The following is a 17636-nucleotide window of genomic DNA, read 5'->3' as shown; positions in this document are numbered from 1 at the left end:
AAGGGAAGGCATTAAATGAATGAGCTATGTAATATTTGGCAATGACTGTACAGAAGACTATACGTGATGCATAATGTTGGCAAATGAAAAATGTCAATATGGTTTGTTTTCATTTATGTATGTATGTACATTTTCATTTGATAAATGTGTTATTGCCTATGTCATAAGTGATACTTCAATAAAGATGTTTCTTGTTTAAAAAAAATCTGACGTTGATGAAGACAGAGTAAACGTTGCCAAGACACTACAAAAATGAAGAAGAACAGAGGGAGAACAATTTCAGTATCCTTAATAAAGAAGGTATGTAGAAGTTGAGGGAAATTCAGAAGTCGCCTACCATCCAAGAGAGATGCTGGTGAGATATACAGAGATAAGGGGTGTTGGCGAGCAATATTACGTGAGTTGTTAGAGGAAAGCAAAGGGGGAAGTTACTTAATGAGACTGTGGATTAGTGCTTGTTGCTAGTGTAGAACACAAGGTATTAACTTGTCTGTTCCCAGAAAAAAGACATGAAAAATGGTAACACCTGTCACATGTTGCTGTATGGAGAAACCTTGAGAATATGAAGTTTGTTAGAAATCTTTCTGATGCTACCATGATAATACCGGTAACAGTAACAGGTCTTACTTGTTGCTGAAGAAGATATCCTAGAGGTGTTTAATGAAAGATGGGTGTTTCTTTCTACTGGCTGAAATATATGTTAGCCGTTCACAGAAAAGGTGGTGGGGAGTTCGAATATATATATATAGGCCACAAGAAGAAAAAATAAGTATTAAAGACTGTTAGATAAAAGTGTGTGACTGAAGAGGTATCTGTGACAGTGAATGGATACAACCTGTTACTAGCTACGGAAGAAGAGCAAGAGAAGGGAGGTGTAGAAAGCTGGAGAAGGCTTAACACAGTAGGTAGGTATGGAGCTGACAGGGTGCTTGTAAAATCCAGTAGAGTTGCTAGAGCAGGGCGGAAGGGGAAACTGCCCCTTGGCACAAAGTGTTAGGGGGCAAGATCCGATTGGCTATTCCTCATCCTAATTATTCTTAGTGCAATTTATGGTTAGCCCCGAGTACTGTAGAGCTCGGTGTGTAGTCTAAGTGTAGCAACTGCTTGCTACAAATTGCTATAATTTTAAATGTACAAAAATATTTTTTTAAACTAAAACCTGAGTGCTATAGCACTCCAAGTAGGACATAAACTGTACAACTGCTTACAACATTTGTAGCAAGCAGTTTGCTACAGTTTAAAAGTTTTTTTTGAACTAATACCCAAGTGCTCAAGGGCTCAGTGCTGATTATAAACTGTTTTCTAACATGCAGTTTACTACAACTTAAAATATTTTTTTTATTTACTGGGGCAGGGCACAGAAATGGGGGGGGGGCATGTTCTGTATCTGGCCAACTGGTTGGTGTGAATGAGTTTTTTTTTTGCTTGCCTCATTAAAGCTGTGTGGGATGCTAGACTGTGGGACTGGCAGAGGATACTGTTTGCGCCAGCTACGCTTCTAGTACAAAAACTGTGTGCTGCCAATGTGTAAAGACTGCAACGTTATGTGGGATATCAGAAGAAAGTAATGTCAGGTGTTTTTTTTTTTTTTTGAAAAGTCAGAAAGAGCAGAAAGGCTTCTGAAGGGTAAACACCTTAGTACTTGATGCTAGGATAGAAAATGCACTACAACATTAAACTGTCTGTTGCCACAAGAATAATAAGGGAGGAAATAACATCTCTCAGTTGTGACTGTATAAAGAAAGAGGAATTGACAGTATTGCCAGTCCAGTGAACAGAGGCAATGTGCTCATTTGTGCAGAGACTGGGGCCCTGCAGGAATAAAATAAATCAGCTATCAGCCAACTTCCATTTCGCAGGACAGATGTGGGATCCATCACCACCTTTGTGAACTCTGGTGAAGACCATGGACCTCTCAGGATTTAACTTACAAGAAAGTGGAGTGACATAAGTCTAAATGCATGAACTGCATGCCCCCACATGACATATGCTGACATCACTGTACACTGCTCCAAGTGTTGGGGGTCTTGACCAACCATTGTGAATTACGGCTTGTAGAGCCCTCCCATCTTTCCCCATATTATTTCTCACTTCTCAGCCTTTCAGTAAAAACAAAAAGGAAAACCTAGCAAAGCTAGACTTTCCACTGTGTGAATCCTTAAACCTCTTGTATTAGACGCAGCATGAGATATATGCAAATGACCCTACTTCTCAGCTCTGGGAAAGAATCTGACATCATCTGCTTTTTCCTTAATCAGTGGCCCTAGGGATTAGTAGCCAGAAGGTTCTCCCCCCCACCCCCCAAGGAGCTAGAAGGCCCACATGATAAAGGAACAAGTTGGTGATGACATGGCAATAAGCTAGGGAACCAATCCGGGGAGGGTGGCAGTGGACTTCTGGGGGTGCAGAAACATTAAAATACACAAATATTGAGTATTCAAACTCACTGATTGGGATGTGTAGGTAGGCCTCTTTTAGATCTAGGGTGGCTAACCAAGCATCAATGGAAAGCATAGGTAGAAGCTGCTGGAGGGTGAGCATTTTTAATTCTGGTATCACCAGAGAGGTGTTTAGAATGGATAAATCAAGGATAGGGTGCCATGTGTCCTCTTTTCTGAGAACCAGGAAGAGTCTGGAATAGAAACCTTGGCCTATCTGTTCTGCAGGAACATGCTCTATTGCCCTCATGAAGAGCAGGGAGATGACTTGTTTTTGGCCTCTGCCCACTGGTTTGGAGGAAGATCTAGGAACCCTTTTGGGGTTGGCAGAGAGTGGAAACAAAATTTGTATCCCTGGGACACTATGTTGAGGACCCAGCGGTCGTTGGTAATGGTGGCCCAGTTGTTTGCGTGGAAGGAGAGTTTTCCTCCTAGGGGCATGGGCAGGTGGGCAGAGGGAGGGGATGGTAGTATAAAGTCATTGTGAGGTCTTACCATAGGGGGGTGGCCTTGCATGCACTGTTTTTGTAGAGGAGGAACTCCACTGCTTAGATCTCTGCATTCCCTGGGGCTGTTGTCGGGTGGGTCTGCTTCCCCTGAGTCTGGGCTGAGCTGGCCTGGAGGGGGCAAGAAAGGACCAGTGCTTTGTGGGGCAATGCCTACTGAACCTCAGTGGCTGTACCTGCAGGAAGTCTAACTATCTGCATAGATTTAGCTTTTTCTTCCATCTTTTTTAAGACCTCTTCTGCCTTGGTGCCAAATAAGCTGTCTTTGTTCAAGGGTGCGTCCAATAAGTTTATTAACTTGACTTGCAGAATGCATTAACTCTTGTAACTCTTCATTTTCTGCACAAGCTGGAAAAGTAGATATTTTTTGTTTGAGGAGTTCCATGGTATGCTGTTGATATTTGAGCATATGGAACTGACAGTTTAATACTCTAATAGCAGAGGTCTATACTTTTTTACCCCATCTATCTCATGCTCAGGAATCCCTATCCGAGGGGGTGGTATTCTTAGCTGAAGTTGCTTTAATTCCTTTAGGTCCTTGATAGATGACCACGGGGTCAGCAGAAGGATTTCTGAGAAGAAATTTGTGAGAGTCAGGGACTCTGTAATACCTGTCAGGTTTCCCTTGAGCAGGAGGGAGGGTGTCAGGAGGCGGACTGGATTCCATAAAAACATCATCCACAACATCCAGGACAGGAGGAATGGCCAGGGGTCAGTGCTCTAAGAATTCCCCAGTCTCTTTTTTGACTGAAGGTAGTCCTGACATTCCCATTGGAAATGCTCCCTTAAAGTATGTAGGGTTTCCCCAAAGGAAAAGTCCTCGGGTGGAGAGGATGAAGGGATGGATTCCTGTGCATCAGAATCCTCATAAGCAGAGAGAGGTTACATAACTTCATATTCAGATGTATCAGAGTCCTCGGACTCCTGTTCAGATAAAACCACTGGAAACGAGTCTCTTTTTCTTTTGGAAGGCGTAGCCTGGCATCCCCTAATAAACATTATAAGGTCTTCCGCCATTTTAAGCATTTGAGACTGAGGCAAGGAAGCCGGTGGCTGAGCTTGGGTCGTTGGTTTTTTGGATGCGGTTTGTACCCTGGGTCTTAAAAACTCGGTAGTTTTCGAAAGAACTGAAGATGCGAAAGAAGTCTGTCAGTGTCGAGCATAGGTAGTGTGAAGTACTTCCTCGGAAGCCAGTACCTGCTCAGCGGCTCCGGACCGATCCATGGTAGAGAAATCCACAGGATCCTTAGTCGAAGAACAGTCTCGCAACATATTGGTCTCCGAAAGGGTCTCGGTAGCAGCCTGCAAATCCACAGAAGCGGTCAGGGGCTGCGAAAGCGCCTCACTAAGGACCATAGAACTGATGACTAGCTTGACGGCAGCATTGTCAGCAGTTTTGGACCTGTGCTGTCTGTCTCTATCTTTAACCTTAAATTTTTTTGGAAGATCGGTAGTCAGAAGGCTTACTGAAGCCATACCGGAATTTCAGGACTGACAACAAAAAGATCTGGCTACAGTAAGGGCCCGATGACGTAGAGTTCTGGTGTTGAACAAAGCACAAAAAGCGACAGTGGGGGACGTCGTGGTCTGGGCCTAAACAGGTGACGCAGTAAGAATGGAAGTCTCTGTGTGGTATTTGCTTTCCACAGGCGAGACAATTGTTAACTTTTTCTGACATCGGTTAGAGCAAGAAAAAAGGATCCCCAACGGGGTACTTGTCTTTAGAAGACTTCACTTCGTAAACGAAACTCGGGTAGCGGCCAACTGGCACTCGTGCGGACTGCTTCTGCATCAGACTCCTCGGCAAGAAAGACTGATGTAATGGCATTGGCTGCCTGGTTTATACCTCTGATGACCTGATGTCAGTCCTGGAGCAACAGCAACTGACACAGAAATACTAAGCCTCTGATATTCGGGCCGACTGAGGGCTACCCCTGGCAGGATAACCCAACTGTGGTGACTGCAACAGTGAAATACGAAGAACATCTGCATTTCTTCGAACACCTAAATGCTAACACTTAAACAGCGAAATCCGAAAAGCATGAATGGCCACTTCCACAAATTTTTACACAGGGAAATAATTTGCTTGGCCATTATCGGGAATTTGCCCTTTTCTCCAATGTAGAGCGATCTCGGAGTTGGTATATTTAGTTAAGGGGGTGAAGCCCCCCACTTGATTAGGGTTTGAAAGTTTGTTTTCCTATTGGTCGGCCAAGTAAATTTTTTTCCCTGTGAAAAAATTGACAGAAGTGGCCGTTCGTACTTTTCGGATTTCGCTGATTAAGTGTCAACATTTAGGTGTTCGAAGAAATTAAGTTTTGTGGTAATAATACAGACCCAAATATTTATCTGCATTGCGGATAGCCAAATTACAAATGCGGATCTCAAGCTAACCAAGTTTGCTGATGATGGCAAAGTTAGTGTCATCTCCAATTTCCTTCATATACACAGAAGCTCCAAATGGAACTCACACACAAACAACTGGTGCTCAAAACAGCAAGCTACAATTAAATGCTAAAATGTGCAATATTGTTGCATCTGGTAAACAATCTCTTCATCCATTTTACAGTATAGCCAACATCAGCTTCACAATGAAAGTGTGCTGAAAGACCTTGGAACATGGGTAGACAATTCCTTTACCTTTCACCATCACATTGCAAAGGTGGTTAAGAAATCTTTTTACCTGTTGCAGTTGATAGCAAAAAAGAATGCCATCCAGATACAAGGAATCTCATACCTCTATATATTTCACATTGGTCAGACCAATCACTGAATATAATGCCCCTTTTGGGATGTATCTTATTAGGCATATCAAGCAACTGGAAAGACCCCAGAGGTTCTTACCTAAAACAATCAAAGAGACAAGATCTACCAGGAGAGGTTGGAAACACTGTCCCTTTACTCAATGTCTTATAGATTCCTTAGGGGCAAATCTGTGTCTTGTCATCCTGGCCATTACAGATGCAGTAGCCCAGGAATTTCTATATCTTCACAAATCAAACAGCCCCACTAATACCAGAAACAGAAATCTATACCTGCTTTAGCAAATAAAAAATTATGAAGAGACAGATTTGTCATGCAACAATTACCCCTTCTCTAGGTCAAATTTCCACTCAAAATTAAATATGACACACTATCTTCCTTAAAAAAGAATTCAGATAAGTGGTTGTGTACCCACAAATTCACCCAGATATGACTGGCTGTTGTTTCTAGAAAAAAGAGTTAAGGTCTAACGAAGGTTACTGTCAAGACATAAATGGTTACAGGGTCCAGTTTCCTTGGATCTTCAATGATTCCGTGACATGTTGCAGGGGTTAGGAAAATGGAAACAAGGTACATGAGGTGACTCAGACAGGAGATAAGGCACTAGGAAAAGATATACAATTAAAACGGATATATGTATTTAAAGTGTGAAGTTAGGGTAAGGCAGTCAACTTTTGGTGAGGGTTTCTTTTGAAGGAAAACATGTTTTTTTTTGTTGGGGGGGTTAAACATAAGATGATGTCTTTCTTTGTCCTCGCTGCCTGCCAGTCATCACCCACCCCCTCTTGGCACCAGATGACCCATTCATTCCTTCAACACCAGGGGGTAAAGGCTTGCAAATGGAGCCATCATACAGTCAGTCATTAGGGGTGGTTCAAAAATTTTTTTTTTTCATTTTTTTCTCTTCCTACCCCCATGTGCTTACCCACTGTCTGGCTATAGGTGAGGCATGCAATAGGTGTGAGAGATGCTTTGTCTCTCACTTATGCAGGGTGGGGGAGATGTTAGCAGGACTGATCTGCCCATCAAATGAAAGCACTATTCAGCCATTTCCCCAAGGAAATCAATAAGCATATGTGTGTCCCTAAGTATGTACCTCCCTGCCCTCCCCTAATGAGCATGTTCAATCCCTGCCTGCACAGTCAAGTATCCAAGTTGCTATTCAAACTCAGGTCACCTGGATGATACAAATGACCATGTTTCAACGTCAGCAGCACACCATGATGTTGTCCTTGTTTTGATACTAGGGAATGGACACTCCAGTGTATTTCTAATGTATAGGTTTGTGCTGAGTAGAGGTGGAAAATAGCAATGGGTGGCCTTGGGGGTGTGCATTTGGTGGACAGGGACAGGTTATGTGTTACCTTCATGCAGTTAGTAACAGTTTAGGCCAGGCAGTACAGATGATACTGAGTTTGGCTGTGGACTAACTCTTTCAGCTGTTTGATTCCATAACCATTAGTGATCATTTTGTTGTATTTTATGTTTAGGCATGCTTTTCCCAAGTTAGTTTGGTTTAGGACTACAATAATTTAATTTTACATAAACTTTTACTCCAAGCCTTCTGATGTTTTTTAATGAAAGTAAACTGGGACACGTGCTTGCCAAGTACTATATGCAAGCCCAAGGATTTTTTTCTGGGGTAGCTAGAGCATGGAAGTAAAAAGCTCTCCCTGGTACAGGGTTTGAATTTCTCCACCTTCATTTGCCTACTGAATGACCTTAAGTCAGTCACTTAGCCAGAGAGTGCTTTGGGGTAATTGGGCTATGCTCCTTAATGGTATGAACAAACACTCAAAGCTATGATGCAGTTGTTGTAGGATGGCTCATTTTGTAATGTGCAGTGAAAGTGTTTTAAATATACTAATACCAAAATCAGATATCTTAACTTTCCTGGCAATTTTATAAATGCTGTTATTAATATGAGCATCCCAAAGCAAATAAACAGGTTACCAGGACACAGACCACAATTCCACACAGATGTCTGGCTGTTCCATACCTACTTCAGACTTCCATAACCATACGAATCTTTCTAAAATTCTTTTCTTACTACTCAGAACTTGAGCTCCAGTCATACTTAAAAAAAAAAAAAAAACAGGTGTGTCCCTGCAGTTTTCCCTAACATTTTTAGTTTTCTGGTTCCAATATATTTTTTATGCAACTCAAATTTTCTTAAACCTCTTAAGCCTTCTTCTAGTGGGGTGCATTCATAGTTCCCAAATTAAGTGTGCTTACTCTACTAAAACAATTGCCAGAGTCCATTGTTTTATTCCTTCTGTGAACACAAGAGTCTTTGTCATATTTCAAAGCATATTCTGTTGCACTAATTCACTTCTGCTTTTGAAACAGGCATGTTTGGTACGGCGTGGAAGTCCTCTCAATACCTGCAATGTAAGCATTTAGTTACCTCAACTGCAATTTGGATTTTAATTTAAGACTCCTGAAGCTAAGATCACACAATTAAGTTGAGAGAAATGAAGACAAGAGTTTACAGACTCATTTCCTTCAACATAAAAACAGACTGTGAGAAGATACACATATGCATATTTTTTTTTTTGAAAGGAAGCAAAATACTTACTCTCCTTTAGCATTTTTCACATCAACTATTTCAGGATTGTCAGCCATCTCCAGTAACAGTCGCAAGCATGACGAATGGCCATTTACAACTGAGGGGAAAAACAAAGTGCGATTATTTTTCTTGAAATAGACTAAATCAACTCACACAAGATAAGAGTTTCCACTAAGTTCAGTGGCCTTCAAAAGTACTGAAATATAGGAAAAGAAAATGTATAGGCATAAGACAGCATTCGGAAGGGAGAGGATACCAGATCATCATTTTTTCCATCCCCCCACAATGACCACTGTGCCTCATCTTTGACAACTGCTCCACAGACCAGTTCAGTCCTATGACCCTATTCATTCCTTGGGGATAAGAGCCATCATCATCAAGGTGTTTAGGAAGAATGTTATAACCCCTAAACTGACCACCAGTCTTAACTGCACCTCAGCATGAGATTTGTTCTCCACTGGGACCTTCAATCATAGAAACTTTAAGAAGGTAAACAAACTCAAAAACATTGCAAAAATACCAGATTAGGGTTTCTAATGTATAACAAAAATGTAGCTGTTCATGTCATTAATATCTTATAATATTAGTTCTATAGACTACATTTGCAAAGTTTTCCCTGCAATGGTTGCTAAAATGTGCAAAAAACAGAAGCCTTGTGTACTGCATTTGATACAGAAAGAGTGCATCTTCAAAATTTGAGGCAGTGACTTAACTTGTAGGAATATCCATGAATGCATCAAACAGCAACAGGAAGGAGAAAGAATGCAAGCTTTTCGTTAACAATGATCAGCAACTTCTAAACCAACAGGGATAAAGGACCACAGGCTGTACTGCTCTCAGTAGTTGTGTCTGTGTCAGTAGGTCAGGACCACAGCAGAGGTGTGACAAACAGGGCTGAGTGTAACTTGGCAATTCTGATCATGCAGAAGTGCAGTACCAGGATTCATTTAAATAGCCGTAGTCAGGAACAATTGTTCTTGTTTAAATCAACAAGTGTATACATGTGTTAGTGGCTGTCTGGGTCTAACTGCAACACTTGGTATTTTTTATTTTTACTTATTTATTTTTGCTGCAGTTTAGAGAACTGGAATGTTTTCTTTTTTAGAGGGTCTTTTGGGGGACCTTTTTTTTTTGTCCTCAAAGTTGGGTTGAGGGAGCTTGCTTCTGAGGAACTGTCCAGGGCACCAATTAACGTACGTTTGTGGTACCTAACACAGTGCCATAACTAATAATGACAACTCTGTACAAAAAAAGAATTTTCAGATACTGTTTTGGCAACTTCAGAATTAAGAAAATTAAAATAATATTTCAAAATCTGTCATGCACCTGACAGATAAAATGCACATAAACACAGTATATACCATGACAATTAAAACAATAACTCCTCTAAAATGATCAGCAGCACCATACCCATACCATGCCCATGCTAAACCTGCAGCTTTTTCTCCTAAGTTATTTAGTTTATGTCCTAGATCCCTACACTTTCAGTGGATTCTATCATCTTATTGGTTTTGGACAAGCACGTGTAGCATTTGTCTTCTCATCAGGTTGCTCAGTATCCAGCCAGTGACAAGAAAAGTAAATAGTATGTTTTCAGTGTGAAGCTGGAACAGCCCCTCAAATAGGCAACAAGTTGACATACAATGAAACACTGTGAACATACACCAGCTCCAGCATAAGGCTCCACTGAAGGCAAGTTGAAGCATGACATCCAGGAAATTGCCTCTTCTCTCCTCCAGACCATAAGCATTGTACAACTAAGAGTCCTACTTCCACACAGACACCACTCTCACCCCCAAAGTATATTCATCTGATATAACTTCGATTTGCCAGTCTTCAAATATCTCCTATCCAGGTTATCAGCACAACTGGATGTGCTACAAGTTTGTTTAGAAAACATACTTACATAAAGGAAATGACAATAATACTGCCCCTATTTTTTATTCATTTGTTAACCAGGGTAAGTCCACTGGACACAAGTAACCCCCTTTCAGGGGGTGATCTGGGAGCAACGTCTGTGTAAGTGAAATGCTCACAGTTATGCAGCATGCAAAGGAATAAAAATCCAAAGCAGCCAAGGAAGAAGTAAACGTCCACAGTGGTAAAATACACCATACAGGATAAAAAGAAAACCTGCCACCACAACCAGTTGAAACTTTATTTAACACACAGATAAGCGCTTTCAAGCATTAGCTCTTCATCAGATCTAAAAAAAAAAAAAACAGTTAAAATCAACCATAATTAAACAATAGCAACCAACTAGAATCAAAAGCAGAACCTAAGCCCCTTCAATAAAGGTTTTAAAGGCATACAAGCATTTAACCCAGGTGTATGGTTAGCTTGCGATTCAGCTATCCATCTTAACTCAGCTAATTCAGTACTATGTACAATGTCACCCCCCCCCATACTCACTTGTTGAATGTATAACACCATAAACTGAAATCTATGCTCTTTATTTATTTCAATATGTTGATATAGAGCATTACTTCTCAAACAATCTGATGTCCCTCATATGTTGCAATATACGTTGTTTTAACATTGTGTTAGTCTTCCCAACATAGAATACTTGGCATGATATGCACTCAAATAAATACACCACAAGTTTTGTTTTGCAGTCAGTATGTAGTCTAGATATATACTCCCTACTTGACAGAGTGTGCAAAGATGTTATTTTCTTTAATATATCGACATGCCTTGCATATCTTACATTTAAAAGTTCCCAATTTCTTACTCTGTGTTGTGGACTTGTTGGGAAGTATGTTCTGACATAAAATCTGCTTCAGATTTTGGCTGTTAGTATAAGCAAATCTGGGGTGGGGACCTACCAGTGCTTTCAGCTTGTCATTAGTATGTAAAATCTTCAAGTTCTTTTTTATCACCTGGGATATGGCATCAATATCACTATTATAGTGTAAATTTATTCTCACCAACAGAGTTATTTCTTAGCTTCTGTTCATTAACAGCAGTCCTATTGTCAGAATTGTACATATTATATTTAAGCCATGGCTTGCCTCTATTCCTTATCCAATTTTTTTTCTAGCTATTGTTCTCTTAACTCTTTGTGTTGGATAGCCATGACTAACAAACATGCACTGCACGTTATCTAACTCACTTTCACATATACTATCTTCAGTGCATAGTCTCGAAATTCTTAAGCCCTGCCCACTCATTACATTATCAAAAATGTGCCTTGGGTGCATACTGTCATACATTAACATGTTATATATCCAACAACTTTTCCTATACACTCTGGTTTGCAGTTTGCCAGTCATATCTTTGTAAATCTTCACATCTAAAACAAATCTATTGATTCAGCAGAATAACTCACAGTGAAACTTAAGAAATCTGTTATGTTTTCCAAGTATCTAACAAACAACAATAATTCTTCTGTTGTACCACTCCATAAAATGTCATCCACAAAACAATGGTATGTTTTCAAACTTGCCTTCCATGGACAAGTACTAGATAGAACATGGGTAACCTCCCACTGTGCCAACACCAAGTTGGAATAGGTGTTGGGACAGAGGGTACTCATGGCTACACCACTTCTCTGCCAATAATATTGATCATAAAACATGAATAAATTATTGCCCAAGATCAATTCAAGAAAAGCACATCTGTGTAACTTACTTTTCATCAAATATTGCATGAGCTAGAATAAAATCTTTAACAGCTGTGATTCCATAAGAATTCGGAATCACAGTAAATAAATTATTTACATCTAAAGTCACAAACATGTAACTTTCATGACCAGTTACAGATTCATAAGAATCACTCAAAGATCATAAAAAACAGGAAGTGTCATTTATCACTGCTGGTGCATAGGATAACATTATTTTACATTTTTCTCCACCCATATGGAGAGGAACTCAGTAACCCAACCTCTGCCAGATACTATTGGTCTATTGGGGGGCGGGGGTGGGGGGGGTTTGAAGAGATTCTTATGAATCTTAGATAAACCTTTCAATACAGGTCTAACAGGTTGTTCAAGTATCACAAACCTATATACATCTTCAGTTATAACATTAGATTGCAATAAATCATCTAAAGTATGTTTTACATGTGCAATAAAATCACTCACTTGGTTGCATGTTATATTCTGATAACATTTTCTCTGAGCATTTTCAACATGTTTTAAGTAATCTTCTTTATTATTAAGTATTACAATTCCACCCACTTATCAGCTCGTCTGATAGTAACATCAAAGTTGTTCTTCAAATTGTTAAGAGCTTTAAGTTCACACTCAGTTAAATTATAATAGCCATGTCTCTTCTTTGCATCTAACATATCAGACATTTCCATTATGCATAACTTCAAAAAGTGTCCATAACAGGATGTGCAGGTGGTAAGAATGTAGTTGGCTACTTTAAGGGCATCTCAGTACTATCATTGTCCTGTTGGCCAAACAGTAATTTAAGGAGAACTTTTCTCCCAAATAAATGTAAGTCAGAAAAAACAATGTGTTCTGGCACTCTGTGCTGGTATAAAAGATATACCTCTGTTCAACAGGGTAAGCTCAGAGTCTGATAAAACATATTTAGAAAGATTGTAAACAATACTTTCATCAGTATGACCTACAGTACCTTTTATCTCATCAGTTTTCTACTTTTCTTGCCTCTGCTGGGTGATCTTTCTTTTTGTTGTGTGTTTTTTATCCTCATAGGGACTGGAAGGGTATGAAAACACGAACCGATCAAAGGCATCACTTTTGGTCTGGCTCCCAGTTCTTTGGGTGAGCTTTTGTCATTGTTAGTGGCTGCATCACACTGGAACTGCGGTATACAGACATTTTTACTCAAATTTTCATTTTGTAACTCATTTTCATTCACCACTGTGTTGTTAGAAAACGCAGGGTCTTTTCAAACTGTTACTGCCAAACTGGAAGTGCTAGGTCCTTTCACTTCCGGTCGAGTCCCTCCCTCTAAATGTTCAACCTCAACTGCATTTTCATTCATGTTTTTAGTACCAGGGTTAAATCTAGGCCAAAAACATTACCCTTAGAAAAATCAGTATTGTCTCTCTGTAATTTCCGTATTTTAATATGCTGAAGTTTTTCATCATAAGTATTGAGGGAATGAAACGGAGTGTCTAGCCTTGCAAAATACACATCATTATCCAAGTTCATTCCTATTTCATTTTGTTTTCTCTATTTTTTTCAACCAGTTCATCTTCAATAGGTGAAAAAAAGTTTAGCAACAACTGTATATACTTAAAGCTGGTGTCTAAATTAAGGGCTTGCCATCTGGCCAACAATTCAGGGTAAGCCTCCCCATAAGAAGGCATACATAAAACAAGCAGTCCTCTTGGAACTATTTTAAAATGGAGGCATGCTTCCAAGTGAAGGCTTTGCCACTGCATGCACTTAAATTTAAACAGTTCTTTTTCTAGTTCCAAAATTTTTTTCATTGAGGCACTTATCCTCACACATATCAGGGTCACTGCATTCTCCATTAGCATTCAGTTGCACAAATAATAGAAGGTTATTGTTCATATTTATCATTCTCTTTGCTCTTTCCTTGAATGTTCTTGTACATGGTGTCACAGGGCGGTATTCAAGTTCAGTAGCTTCTGGATCAGCACCAGCCATATCTACTTCCTTAACAGCATGTGAAGCACCAACATCAGCAACAGCAATAAAAATCCAAAGCAGCCAAGAAAGAAGTAAAAGTCCACATTGGTAAAATATACCATACAGGATAAAAAGAAAACCCACTGGAGCCACCACGACCAGCTAAAACTTTATTTAATACACAGATAAGTGCTTTCGAGCACTAGTTCTTCATCAGATCTAAAAACAGTTAAAATCAACCATGCTTAAACAAATAGCAACCAATTAGAATCAATAGCAGAACCTACACCCCTTCAATAAGGGTTTTAAAGGCATACAAGCATTTAATCCAGGTGTATGGTTAGCTTGCAATTCAGTTATCCATCTTAACTCAGCTAATTCAGTACTATGTACAATGTCACCCCCCCATACTCACTTGTTGAATGTATAACACCATAAACTGAAATCTATGCTCTTTATTTATTTCATTATGTTGATATAGAGCATTACTTCTCACACATAACCGGCAAAGAATGCAAAGGAAGGTGGAAGAAAGGAAGATTCTCTTGTACATCACCTGATATGATAAAAATGCATATGTTACATGTAACATCATGAACCTACTCAAAGGGTCCAATGGTTATGATGAACATGAAGATATAAGCCGAAAGAGTGGAAGGCGCCAATGGCAGCATCAGAAATTACTTCTGAAGAAGTCTACGTAGGAGTGTCTTGGCTCACACTGCTGTGGTTAAGATGATAATGAAGTAGGTGAGCAAGACAGACCAGTGATTGCTGCTTTGACTACGGAGCAAACTCTACCCGTAGCAAAGACCAGAAGTGTAGCTACTCGATGTTAAAGAGAACACAGCTGTTTAAAAAGTAAAATATGCCTATTTAATAACTTTATGGCACCTGGAAGATGGACAAGTGCCCTGTTGAACTAAACTAGCCTATCTGCTTTGGGGACATCTGAACTGAAAACAGATCCCCAGGGAGAGAAGGGCCCCTCTCCATCAGTTTCTACCCAGGGAGAGAAAGGCCCTCTCCATCAGTTTCTACACCTATAAAGAAATGGAGAATACACTGATTTAGGGACAAAATCAAAAACATCTTTTAATGAGAAATGGAACTGAGGTGATGGATCCTAACCTCAGAAAGGGGTTGAAAGAGATATCCAAACATGCATGTCTGTAGCATCAGCAGCACTGTTGTTCAGGGACAGCTACAAGGAAGTGAGTTTATCCACTAATGAAGTCCAACAATGATGGACCTGCAGGCCCAGCACTGGGTTGAATATGAAAATCCAACTCCCACGAAGGGGAGAGGTACTTCAAAGGGGAAGAGAGAAGCAGACCACCCAAGAGAACTGCTCAACCTGCCAGAGGTGTTACTCCATCCTGTACTCTACCTGGAACAATATGTAGAACACTGCTTAGGATTCCTAATGATTAAAAAAAACAAGGTCCGAGGTCACAGGCACATGAAACATTAGAGATGCATATAAATGAGAAAAGAGGATAGCACAAGATACTAATCCATGCAAACAGGAACAATTACCACTTGGAAGCACCAGTGGAAGGCTTCCCAACAGCCCCAAGCTTCTCCTATCCTTTGCCTGCCTCCATACATACCATTCCTCAATCACAAATAAGTGTCAAAAATAAATGTAATCATCTTCTCTGAATTCTGTGATGAAATGTTGAATAAAGAAGAGTAAACAAATGTACAGGAACATCCAGAGCCACAGACACGATTCTCTATTTGATGATCAAGCAGTACAGTGGTAGGGTTGGGGGAATGACGAGCAATCTCTCTGCTCTTAAAAGTGGCTCAACTCCAGAACTCCCTACCACCAGATTTTCAACCTAGATGCAATTTTTATAGCCACAGCTCAAGGAGAAAACTGAAAGAGCATCTGAAAATGGCTGCCAGTGCTTTCTTATTCATATGAATGAGAACTTCTGACAGACTGATGCCTATGATCATAGTAAGGCACCAGACATGCAATGACAACCTGAAAGTGGAAATGGTCTCACTTCCAAGTCTTCCCCTAGCTCTTAATGGGCAAAAGCAGGCTTTCTGCCTTGGCAGCTAGGCACCGAGCCAGAAATTTAATGGAGTGTTAGACAGGCTAACCCTTGGATGTCTTCTATGCAAATATCCATCAAAAGCAACATGAAGGCACTGAAAAGGAAACTTCCCTGCCAGGGTTCAACAGAAGACTGCTAAGCAATCTATGGTTCTGAGTCAAAGAATCAACATTAAGGAAGATCTGTAAAGTGAGGGTTTGCAATCACAGACTCCTTCATCATCTTCAGCACCCCTAATTTCTTCAGGCACAGTACAGCACCACAAAAAACATGGCTGCATTCTTACACAGAAGATGCAATGAGTCTGAACTGAGGTCCTAGAATGTGCCCACACCCAGACTGCTAAAACAAGACTTCCTGAGTACTCTCAAAGGTGAAAGAGCAACAGGTAAGAAGGGAATGTAGCTCCATGCATAATAAAGGCATCGGGTCATGAAAACTGTAGCAGCCCTGCAAGAATTCAAATGAGGCGTAGGTACCTGTGAGAGGCCAAACTGGCAATCTCCAGGCAGGACAATTAGACACCACTCACTCCACAAAAAGGTGTACAGGGTTTCACTCCTAAAAGGCTTCCACTGTAATGTCCAATACTGGGTAAACTATGGACTTTAAGAGAACCTATAGATCAATAAAGTGGAGAGAGAGAATCAAATGAGGACCTACATATTAAGTTGTAAGAATGTTGGAATATCTGAAGGTGTAACCATCACCTAGTTTTTCTGCAAGAGAAGGGAGTAATGAGAACATAAAAATCCCCTCAGAATAAGAGGGAGGCTAAGACCAAGATTAAGATGAAAATAACACTTCTGGTTGAGGAAACGCAACTTCTGCCCTCTACCTTCCTCCTGAAAACCTGACAGCTCCTATTCTCCTTCAGTAGTGGAGTTTGGACGCATCTGAAAATCTCCATCTTGAAGTTACCCACAAAAACCACAGAACCGGATGGCTGTAAGGGTGATGAACAGCAGAGAAGCTTCAGTTCTGCTAACCCCAAAATGACAGCCCACCCAATCATGGAAATGTATGTGGGCTGCCTATACTCAAGGCAAGCCTAAACCAAAGTCAGGACTGGATGAAGGTAATCCCTAGTTTCCTAGCCAGCACAGAGGAAAAGATGTCTGGCCTTCTCTTTTGTAATGATGAGAGTTCTTCATGGATGAAAAACAGGGGACTAAAAGGAAGTGAAATATCTAGGTCCCTATAGAAGTATCAGCAAGTGAAATGCTGAGTGCTGACACGTTGAAAAAAATGGACTGAAAATGCAGGAGAAGAGTGGTCTTGAATATCACTTTTTCTTTAAATTTTGCATCCCTATACACCTCAAACTTTTACATACTAAGGGAATATTATGAGAAATATCAATTTTGGACTTAATATATATGCAAGTCTGTCTTTTTTTTCAGCCATTTAGTCTTCATGTTTCAGGATTTGCTCTTGTGGGTCCCAACATTTCAAATGTTTACTGAAATATCCCTTTCATAAATTAGTGGACCTGCTTCCTCTCAAGGAGGCTATCAACCCTGTCTCACAAACCTTGAAAATGACAACCCCTCACTGAAGGCAGAGTCCAGAATACAGCAGCTTAGTCAGTCGTTAAAGCATATATACCTCAGCTACGCCATGTTGAGTAGGAAAATGCCCAAGCCTACAGCCCTAACTACAGCATCTGCACAAATTTATAAAAGGCTAAATGGGATACCAGCAGAGTGAAGGTGCATT

At 40.3% G+C, this 17636-nt stretch overlaps 1 protein-coding gene across 3 annotated transcripts in view; it reads right to left on the bottom strand.

Moving 5' to 3' along the window:
* Positions 1 to 17636, bottom strand: part of ANKRD44 (ankyrin repeat domain 44) — a 1254083-nt gene that overhangs the window by 241849 nt on the left and 994598 nt on the right. For all 3 annotated transcript variants that reach the window (XM_044060611.1, XM_044060613.1, XM_044060612.1), the window contains one exon: positions 8286 to 8373. In XM_044060611.1, the coding sequence (XP_043916546.1) occupies positions 8286 to 8373 (88 nt within the window). The remainder of the gene's footprint in view (positions 1 to 8285; positions 8374 to 17636) is intronic.

This window comes from Protopterus annectens, chromosome 2.part0 (genome assembly GCF_019279795.1).
Source record: "Protopterus annectens isolate FY-2018-M chromosome 2.part0, PAN1.0, whole genome shotgun sequence".
Classification (NCBI taxonomy): Eukaryota; Metazoa; Chordata; order Ceratodontiformes; family Protopteridae; genus Protopterus; species Protopterus annectens.
Note: the sequence above shows the minus strand (reverse complement) of the source record. Positions and strands in the feature narration are given on the sequence as shown.